The sequence below is a fragment of the Tribolium castaneum genome, chromosome 4 (assembly GCF_031307605.1).
Source record: "Tribolium castaneum strain GA2 chromosome 4, icTriCast1.1, whole genome shotgun sequence".
Lineage (NCBI taxonomy): Eukaryota > Metazoa > Arthropoda > Insecta > Coleoptera > Tenebrionidae > Tribolium > Tribolium castaneum.
Genome location: NC_087397.1, coordinates 2,597,235 through 2,607,704, shown reverse-complemented (window position 1 = coordinate 2,607,704; position 10,470 = coordinate 2,597,235). Strand labels below are relative to the sequence as shown.

Genomic DNA, 10,470 nt, shown 5'->3' with positions numbered 1-10,470 from the left:
CCATTATTTGTGACTGATTTAAAACACAAACGGACGACCCTTGACACCCAAGACACTTAAATGGCTTATTGGTGTTACCACTACTGTCAACGGTTTCCTCTATTTATGTGATTGCGGCCAAGAGTTTAATTGTCAATTCTATTCACACTCTGCTATGATTTCAAATATGGAAGCCACAAGATCTTCAACTATGAGACATCCTACAACTTACGTAAAAATGGGCACTGGTAAGAAATTAAAGCCACATCACGGTTCACACTTATCCAGAGATGACAACACCACGTCCGAACGATAGCAAAGAATAAACACAATGTGTTCAAAAATGAATGCTCATCAGTTAAAATTAAAAATAGACCAAAAAAAATTAAAATTAAAAATTAAAATCAAATTATAACGTCCAGAAAAACAAAAAAATTGTCCCCAAATGGTTAAAAAGAAAGAAAACTAGTTATTTTTTAAGACAAAAAATATTAAAATCATGCAATTAACGAAAGTTGCTACAAATGTGGTTTTTTAATATTTGTTCAATTTAGCTTATTTAACATTTTTGGAGCAGCCACCGCTTAGCCCGTCCTGGGCACTTTTTGCTCTGGTTTCTGTTTTCAAAAATCGGTGTACCTGGCAGACTGCCCACCTGTTTCGCGTATTTTTTTTGTTACGTAAGTGTCTATATCTCGTCCGGTGGTTCCGTGGCATCCGCGATCCGTGCGGTCCCTTTTTTCTGGTTTGGAAATCGGATCCCCCGATTTGGATATTAATAAAACAGTAAACAAAATTGCCAGAAAAATTACGAACGCATCTCTGACTGCACTTTGTTTGTAACCCAAATGTTGCAATCTGGCTATCAAGTTACCTGCGATAATTCGGTAACAAAGGAGTATCGTACGCGGGGGCCGATGCGCTCAGACAGGCGCGCTTGAAATTAGAGAAAGCCATGGAAAATGAGCCGCCTGCTAATAAGGTGGCCGATTACAGGCTAAATTTGATCTTTGATGCGAATAATATCGATTTTATACCCTGTTGCTCGCTCGTTCGGCTTTTATTCGGTATAGGGTTGGCGAATTCGGTTACAACACGCTACTCGTCTTCAAAATCGACCAAGAGTGATTTTTTCCAAAATCGGGGGGAAATCCAAGAGGATTAGGGACGTGTTTCCGTTCTGTACCTTTTTAATCGCATCACTAAGGAGCTTTGCAACACAAACATGCAAACAACGGTGCATAAGGTCCGTACACGCTACATATTTTAGCTTCGATTTGAGGAGGGAGTGCCGGACTAATCCGACAAACCACAATAGAGAAAGCGGATTTACGGAGATGATTGACACCGGGGCTCCATGTGCTCCATTCACCATGGGCATGGATATATTTAATAACACAACAGTTGGAAAAAGCCACTGACAAAATTAATACACTCGGAAAAATGATCTGTTTGCTATGACTCTATTTGTAGTTGTAAAAAAAATGTGGTATGCAACTCTTAGATTTTCTTATGTAGATTTTACCAAGCCGTCTAAACCTCCCATTAGAAGTAATGGTAGTTCTAATAATAATGACAATCATCTGAAAATTTGTATACGACCATAATCTCTTAGGTCCTGCTTAATGAAAATATTTTCAAAATGGTGACACTTCCGGTTATACCGGAAGTCGCTATCACCTTCCTTATTTTAAATGGAAAGGTATATTTTTTAATGCTTTTTTGGATTACTAGAGTTATTCTAAGGTAGTTTTTATAAGCTTTTCCTATACCTAAATTTAATCGTTTACCAAATATTTAGAGTTTTTAATTTTTTTTGAATTAGCTTCTCCCAGTTCAAAAATCGATAACTTCGCCATTTAAAAAAAAAATGGAAATATCTTTAGCTCATTTCAAAGAGAAAGTCTAGATCTTTTCTTTGGTGTTTTCAAATTGCTAAAAAAAAATAACTAACTCCAAATGTTTAAAGTTAAGTTTTCAGAACTTTAAGCACCCAAAACTCAATTTTTTTAAATAAAATGCCAAAGATTTTCTTTTATTAAGTCGTAGAGAATTTAATTCTGAGACCTATCTCACTAATACAGTAGTAATAGAAAATCTTTTTCGAGTATTAGTTATTATTTTTTTTTTGTAAGCCACTGACAAATTAATAAAAAAGTGTTTTCGATCAACTTATTGCTCGTTAATCTTGGCGATCTTCCCTCGCACCTCTGCACAATAAAACGCTAGATGGTAATCGGTCGTCATTTACCGAAACGTGGGTTATCTCTGGTGCTCCCCTCGTGCACCGGTAGGAAACCCAAAACCCATTGGCAGATGACATTAGTGAGTCCGTGTACCATAGAGATGGTCGATACGATTGTTAAGTGTCTTTATTATCGCGTATTATCACACGTCGTCGTTTCGACATCTATTGTCACACCGAGTGTGTTTTAATTGATGTACAAAATGAGCGACGCTTTTGCCTATCTCTGGGTCCATCGGCGTAATCGACATTAGAAAGCTCGTTCCTGCCAAAGGAAGTATTTATTGTTACGGTCTCGCTCTATTATTTGAACCGTGTTGAAGAAAAAAAAACAAAAGCCTGGTGATAATGTCCGATGTTATCTCTCTCCTGTGAACGTGTTTTAATAACCACAATTTGCCAAAATATTACATTTCGGAAACTGTACACCGGGTTTATCTCTGATCTGTTTTCATAACCGCACGGCTTTGTCCCGATTTTCAATGCGTATTTATCAAATATGGACACATAAAGGGTTCTTCAGGTTTCAGATGAGCATGAACAAGATGTCTGAGCTATTTGTGGAGCTTTTTTCGTCAAAGAATGCCCGATTTTGTTCTATTTTCCGCTTGCGTTTTATTGATTCATTCAAGGATTACATCATGTCATCCCCGAAAACATAATATATCCTATTTACATCTGGTAAATTGGTAATTGTAACAAAACATACATGGTGCAATCCTATTACTGCATACAAACTGAAAAAATCAGGGGTGATTCTTGTTTAGTTGCATACGGTATTATGAGCTTAAAGTGATGTGTTAAATGCGGAGGGGGATGATCTAAAAAGCATTTAATTCACGCCACGGTTAAGCCGGAAAGCTCACTGCACATGTTTAAAAATGTATTAAGTAAAAATCGATTCAATTGCACAACAAGCCAAATACGTTCCCATTTGATCAAACTTTGTGTTTTTTTTTCAAACTAATTATTTCTAAAAAAATAAATCTTATGAATAACAATGTTTGTACATAAGCTTTACTTGGGCTATGAAAATAAAACCTGTAGATTTTCTTTAAATTTCAATAACATACCAAACTATTTAGTTTTAATAAATTTTGTCACAGTCTTTATTCTGGACTTATTGTAGGTAATTTGAATTTTTTGCTCATAATACAGTGCACATTTTTGTCTTTTCTTGTAGTTGAATACACAATTTTCTAGTGCCATCATAGCTATATTTTTATCGTTTCAAACCCTTATTTACATATCTTTTTTGTCATTTTTTTCCAAGTTTTTTTATTTGATGGACCGAAAAATCACACCCTCAAAGAAAAAAAAATGCTCAAAAAACTAAAAAATTGTGAGAAACTTGATATTAAAAAAAATCAATTTACTTAAAAAAATTCCTTCAGAAAAATTTTAAAAATTAATAATAAAATAAATAAAAGTAAACTCAAACTCTACGAGTATATCATTCAAAAAACTAATGCATTTCTCTAAGAGATTTTCACTTTTTATAGTAATTAATAATAAGAGTGTGAAAACACAAGTTTAAAGTGCGAGGACTGTCGTTATGCAACGAGCGTATGCGAGAAGCGTGTTCCAAAATATTGAAAACATTAATTTAAAACACGTTGCCATGGGAAACGTATTTAAAATAGTGTTTCTAATCTAGGATTCAGATTCCAGAAGAAGGCTTAAAAAATGTTACCAACAAAAAAAAACAATAAACTCGACAATGCATGACTCAATTTAATACCAACATGAAGTTATGTGAAAACAAACCATAAATTATCATAATCAAAATCTTTTTTTTACCTCATAATTTGTCCAAATTTTCCTTTCTTGGCCTTTTTTTTTTAATAATATTATGCTAATTCCAAAATATTTGACCTAAAACAGGGTTGATTTTTTGGATTTGTTACGTCAGCCCTCGCGCAACACCAATTATTTGAATTCGTGGAGCGCATTAGAGCCCCGCTGCCTGAAATAAATCCAAAATAATGAATCGATATAAAATAGTTATCAATTATTTTTCGCTCTGTTAGATTTTGTGTGCATAGACAGAAGTCGGTGATGCAGAAAAACTCAATAGGGAAGGGTGGATGGTAATCGCTTTGTCCCATTTACATTCAAAACGATTGACCGGGACTTGATACACCGCCGGAATTACATATCAGCAAAACGTGAAATAATTTTATTTTATTTTTAACAAAGTTAAGTCAATTCTTCGCCGATTCTGGACGCACTGTAGGGTGACTGGGGGCCGATTCCCCGCGACCTGTTACCACTCCACCAGCTCGGGGAGTAATAAAACAAATAGCCGACCAAAGCCGCCAGAATTAAGACGAGGAGTATTAAAAAGGCGATGAGGACTCGGTGCGACTTTTTGCCGTACTTTTGGGGGTAGCAAGTTGGGACGTTTTCGTCGGTCACGTCGAAAAGTTGCTTGGAGCGGAGAGATAAAGGGGAGGAACACCTGGAAGTGATTTTTACGAAAAAAAAACACAAGTTTTAAGTGACTCACTTCACGTTTTCACTTTTGTATAAATTCTCAAATTCTTGCAACCACAGTATGTCACAGTCGCATTTCCACGGATTGTCTGTCAAATCAATAAAATCCAAACTTCGGAAGAGGTACTTATACGTCCAATTCAAACTTTGTAAACCATTCCCAGCCAAAGACAATTTCCGCAAATTCGTTTCTTCATTTTTTTGCAAAGCGCCAAAGACCAGTTCGTTAAACTCCCGCAAATTGCGACAATGTTTCACCGATAACTCCTCCAGTGCTTCCAAATTATAGAAGGCATAGTGGTGGATAGTCTCAAGCATCTTCATTCGTTCGAGTCTTAGAACTCTGAGCGTGTGGTAACTCAATTCTTTGGCTTGGAGCACCGAAATGTCCGTCCCAGACAAGTCCAAATACTCCACACTGTATGGAACTCGCGGGACTTGAGTAAATCGGTTATCGGCCAAAGATAAGTGCGTTAAATACGTATGGTTGCTGAAAAAACCATTTTGGACGTCCTTAAGCCCAATATTGTCGAGACTAAGACGCACAATGTTGGGGTTTATGCCGAGCCCGGAGTCGGTTAAAGTCCGGACTTGGCTCAACGACTCTCCGAGAGAATGGTTATTGTAACTCAAATCCAAAACTTGTAATTCTACAAGGGGCGAGAAAGTCGCGGCTTGTATCACATGGATGAAGTTGAAACTCAAATCCAAATGAGTTATTTTTGGGTTTTTTTGGAAAATTTCGTCACTGTCGAGACTTTCGATGTTGTTGTGACTCAAAACTAGGATTCTCAGGTTGGGAATTTCGGCGAAAAAGCCATAACTGATGAAACTAATCGCGTTGTAAGATAATTTCAACGTTTCTAAGGTCACACTTGAAAATCGCGTTTCGGTTGCGTCCAGTTTTGTGAGTGAGTTGTGTGATAAGTCGAGCAGGTTGAGGTCTTTAGGTAGCTGCTCTGAGGTCGGGAAATAGTCGAAATTTGTTCTTACGCAGTCGGCTTCTGTGGCAATTAAATCTTCGCTGTCGGTGATGCGTTTACAGATACAGTTTTTCTCTGCTTTTCTTACGGAACATAGCTGGTTTAAGGCCTCGTTGTGGTAAAATAATAAAGAAAAAACAAGAAGGAAACTAAACTTAAACATTGTCTCACTAGAACAAGAGGAAAATCTTTTATCAGTTAACTTATCATGATGTTTTTTCTAAACTGAGTCACTTCACATACTGACTACTGATATCTAGAGCAAATAGGATTTAATAAATGATTGGTTTATTATTTACTATCTATCTTTTTTTTATCTTAGATAATACTTATATTGTAATTTAATTATATAATTAAACCAGTTTTTTTTAATGTGGTGAATATTAAGTGCTTTAATTTATTAAAACTTATTAAGGCTTTCATTTGAATTTTTTAGAGAAATAATTTAAAGTCATGGTTAGGCAACCAATAATACAGCCACAAAAAACGAAAGAAATTTAATTGTTTTTTTTTGTTGAATATGCAATTGAGATTATAATTTATTGGTGCTTACGTAATTCGTCATTGGGTAATGGGGGTAAATTAATAAAAAACCACTTACAAATTAAATTTTTATTCGGATGAAATATGTTACATTACCTTGCAAAAAACCAGCACAGCTCTCATAGAAAAAGATGAATTTGTTAAATGCCGACCAAATTCGAATGAAATACATAAAATAAATATTCTACAAAAGAAAAATCCTAGCTTAGGTGTAAATAAAAAAAGCACATGCATATTTAAGACACTAAAACATTTCCTCTACTCTCTGAAGCCGCCACTTGCTCCTCCTGTTTCGGGGCCGGATTATCCAACCCTCTAAAGCTAATGTTATACTTTTCCCTGTATTCATTAATCTCCACACCTTTCTTCGTGATTTGTTCTTTCAACTTTTCAATAAGTTCTTTGAGTTTCTCCAAATTCGCAACAAGTGCCGGAAGAACGTCCTTCACTTTTCGCTCAGTTAAAACCCCCCCGACTAGTCGGAAGCAACGCCGGTCTTCGTTCACGTTTTGTAAAGTGGCGATGACCATTCTGTAAAAGCGAGGTTATGTAACATTTTACAAAAAAACCGGCAACCACGAAAAAAATTTCATTTCAAAAATGAAAATTTACTCAATTTTGAGTAATTTGCCGTGGGTTTCGCCGCCACAGCCCCACGTTTGGGGCCACAACCGGGCCGGAAACTTACTTGTGTTCGTTGGAATCGGCTTCGAATTCCGTCAGTTTTGATGAAAGGGTGCGCTGCTCGGCCCTTAGCGCTTGAAAGCCGTTCAGGATCTCCTCGGGCGTGAGCCCTTTGGACGATTTCTTTTTCGAATCACTTGCCATTTTTGGTAAACATAAATCCGGAATTTGAGAAATGTCACTTTGTCATGGTCACGTGACGCAGCCACATGATGTAAACCTGGCGGAAAGAAAAAACCAAGCGCGTTTTTGCCAATTTTGCGATAACCAGACAATGTGGATTTTTTTTCAATTGAAATTTATCTTCCCGGGTCTAGACTACGTCTATTTTTTTCCTCGTCTCGGTTTCTTTGACTGAAATTCATTGGAAGGAATTGCTCTATTTAGTGTTTTTAGTCATTTTTGGTTTACACGGTAGCCATGTTGCAGCCATAATTTATGGGGCAATTAAATTGCTCCTAAACGTAGGCGTTTACATTTTATAAACTCCGATTTAGTTTTCAGTAAATTTTGAATAAATTTGAATAAAAAAGCATGTGTGGAGTGTCGGAGGGAATTGGTTACGTGTGTGGGGAAAAAACGGTGCGTGTTCCAAGTGCCGTTTGAGAAAAATGATCCAGTTTTATTAGAAAAACGCACACAAGCCGCCGCACTAATTTAAATGCAATTTGTAAACGATTTACGCAACTCTTACGAAACAAATCCCAAGAAAATGCATTCCTCCTGAGCGAAACGAACCCCGGAAGTGGCCTAAGGCTCCAAATAACGGAAATTGTTTGGATTTTTTATGCACAAATACATGTTTACGAAATGTCATCAACGTGAGGAGTCATTGAACTTATTAGTGAAATAATCAGGATTTTTGACGAGAATTCCCGCAAAAGTGTTGATAAAGAACCACTCATGACAGTTTCTTGCAAAAAAAATCCGGCTTTTGGGAAAATACATGGGCAACGAAACTGGACGAGATATGGAGACTGAATCCATAAAATCGGAAAACAGTTCACGATCGAGACGTTCACGGGGGCACCGCGACCGCAACAACTACCGACAGCACTCCCACAGAAGCACCAGGTTCGTGCCCAAACAATTCTGGACCATCTTGAAAGTAATTTTTTTACAGAAGCTCCAAGTCTCGCAAAAACGACGAGATGGCGCCCTTCCAGACGGCCGTGACCCTCACCCCCGACAACCGCGACGGCCAGGAGGTCATCGAGGTGCAAATCCTGCCCCAGGACGACAACTGGGGCGAGAACACCACTGCCATCACCGGGAACACGTCCGAGCAGTCCCAGTCGACCGAAGACGTCAGTAACTGGCCCGGTGAACCTGACACCGGGCTCTCCTTCGTCTGCCAAAGATACATGGGGACGGTGCTAACGTACATCCTTTCAATAGTTGCCTTCTTGAGCCCCTTAGCCATGGTCGTATTGCCAAAACTGGGGTTCTTCCCTGCGCTGTCCTCGCGGCTGGGACTCGCAGACAGCGCGAAATTGTTAGCTTGCGGGGCCGAATGTAAAGGCCAGTTGGTGTCGTTGGCGTTCAAAATGGCCATTTTGGCGGTCGGGGCCTGGGCTGTGTTCTTGCGCAAGCCGAATGCGACCTTGCCAAGGTTTTTCCTGTTTCGGGCGGCTGTCCTAGCCTTTGTTTTAGTCTGTATTTTCGCCTATTGGCTGTTTTATATAGTTCAAGTGACCGAGACTGCGCGTGCCGCCACCACACCGGAGGAAACGGTGGATTATGAGGCCTTGGTGGCTTACGCCTTAAGTCTGACTGATACGCTACTTTTTATCCATTACTTGGCTGTAGTTTTGATGGAGATCAGGCACCAACAACCGATGTATTACATCAAGGTTGTGCGGAGCCCCGATGGCGCTAGCCGCGCCTATGCCATAGGCCAGTTAAGCATCCAGCGAGCGGCTGTTTGGGTCCTTGAAAAGTACTACACTGAGTTCCCCATTTATAACCCGTACTTGGAGCGCATCCCGGTGTCAAAATCGCGCAAAAACTCCTCAAGTTTCAAATTTTACGAAGTGGATGGTGTTAATAATTCCTCCTTGCAACAGTCGCAGTCACGGGCGATGTTGGCGGCGCATGCACGCCGACGTGACTCGAGTCACAACGAGCGCTTCTACGAAGAGCACGAGTACGAGAGACGTGTGAAAAAACGCAGGGCTCGACTGATCACAGCCGCTGAAGAAGCCTTCACTCATATCAAACGCTTACATAACGACCAAGTGCCTGCCATCCCGATGGACCCGCACGAGGCCGCCCAGGCCATTTTCCCGTCGATGGCACGAGCCCTCCAGAAGTATTTAAGAGTGACGAGGCAACAGCCGAGGCACTCCGTCGAGTCGATTTTGACTCATTTAGCCAATTGTCTCAGTAATGATCTGACCCCGAAAGCGTTCCTCGAGCAGTATCTAGTGAGCGAGCCCGTTTTGCAAAATGATAAGGAAGTGAAGGATGTGCAGACGTGGGCGCTGATTTGCGAGGAGTTGCTAACGCGCCCGATTGGAGACAATACGAGCTTTCAGTTGAGGCAAAACGATGTCTCGCTGCTTTGCACGATTAAAAAGATCCCGCATTTTAATATTACGGAAGAGGTTGTTGATCCGAAGAGTAATAAGTTTGTTTTGAGGCTGAATTCGGAGACCTCGGTATGACCTATAGTTTACGATCGACTTATTTAAGCACATATCGGTTTGTAGTATTGTATAATTCGTGGTCAAGCGGTTATTCTATTCCTCCTTAAATAATTAACGTTATTACAAGACTTCGTGTAACTAATAGGGTGTAAATAATTTCCGTGGTTGTGTAAGACCAAAACGAAATTTTTATCAGTTTTATGTGATATTTTTTGCAATAATGTTTATTTCAGCTCAAAATACTCGTAATTTATTTTTTACTCGTTTTATGAATGCACAAAGTGTAAATTATAGCACAAGTAATTGTAAGGCAGGTACTTAAGTATAGCGTCAACTGATGTAGATACATTTAAGAGGTTTGAGTCCAAAGATTCGGCATGTTTGGACTGTTTGTGCCTAAAATTTGTAAGATATGTCAGTGCAATTTTTTCCGTAGCTCTAGCTTATCTCAAAGGATCAGTATTCTAAAAATGACATTAAATGTAGCCTTTTATATCTCTTTGTGTATGTACACCGATCTGTGACCGTGTTTTGAATAAATGTACTAATTTGTAATAGTGTTTTTTTTAAACCTATCATTTTTCTGGGGTTATATTCAGGCATCCCGAACTGATATAGCCAAATAGAGCCCTCACTGACACAGCTTCCTTGATTATTTTATTTATAGTTACTGTATTTAAAATGTGTCACTCAAAATTTCACTTTTCAACACCGCATTTAAAGATTTTAACTGCAATTAAGTTTTATGAAATTATTGGTTTGTGAAATAAATAAATACGACACAGCAATAAAATAGACCTACCTTCATATCGCTTCCACGTTGGCTACCGTTTGTAGCATTAAAAAAATTAAAAACAACACCAATAAAAAATCTTTATTTGCATGAAAATTA

The 10,470-nt window shown here is 38.6% G+C and overlaps 3 protein-coding genes across 3 annotated transcripts; 1 reads left to right on the top strand and 2 right to left on the bottom strand.

Moving 5' to 3' along the window:
• Positions 1-4,388: 4,388 nt before the first annotated feature.
• Positions 4,389-5,969, bottom strand: LOC664033 (chondroadherin). Its single transcript, XM_970054.4, has 2 exons — positions 4,734-5,969; positions 4,389-4,685 (listed from the first exon to the last, which is right to left on the bottom strand). Exons 1-2 carry the CDS (start codon positions 5,864-5,866, stop codon positions 4,424-4,426), a joined length of 1,395 nt encoding a protein of 464 aa, XP_975147.1. The 5' UTR covers positions 5,867-5,969; the 3' UTR covers positions 4,389-4,423.
• Positions 5,970-6,300: 331 nt separating this feature from the next.
• Positions 6,301-7,151, bottom strand: Pfdn2 (Prefoldin 2). Its single transcript, XM_970064.4, has 2 exons — positions 6,935-7,151; positions 6,301-6,777 (listed from the first exon to the last, which is right to left on the bottom strand). Exons 1-2 carry the CDS (start codon positions 7,072-7,074, stop codon positions 6,483-6,485), a joined length of 435 nt encoding a protein of 144 aa, XP_975157.1. The 5' UTR covers positions 7,075-7,151; the 3' UTR covers positions 6,301-6,482.
• Positions 7,152-7,883: 732 nt separating this feature from the next.
• Vang (Van Gogh) lies at positions 7,884-10,117 on the top strand. The gene is made up of 2 exons (NM_001170679.1): positions 7,884-8,004; positions 8,054-10,117. Exons 1-2 carry the CDS (start codon positions 7,901-7,903, stop codon positions 9,594-9,596), a joined length of 1,647 nt encoding a protein of 548 aa, NP_001164150.1. The 5' UTR covers positions 7,884-7,900; the 3' UTR covers positions 9,597-10,117.
• Positions 10,118-10,470: the final 353 nt, after the last annotated feature.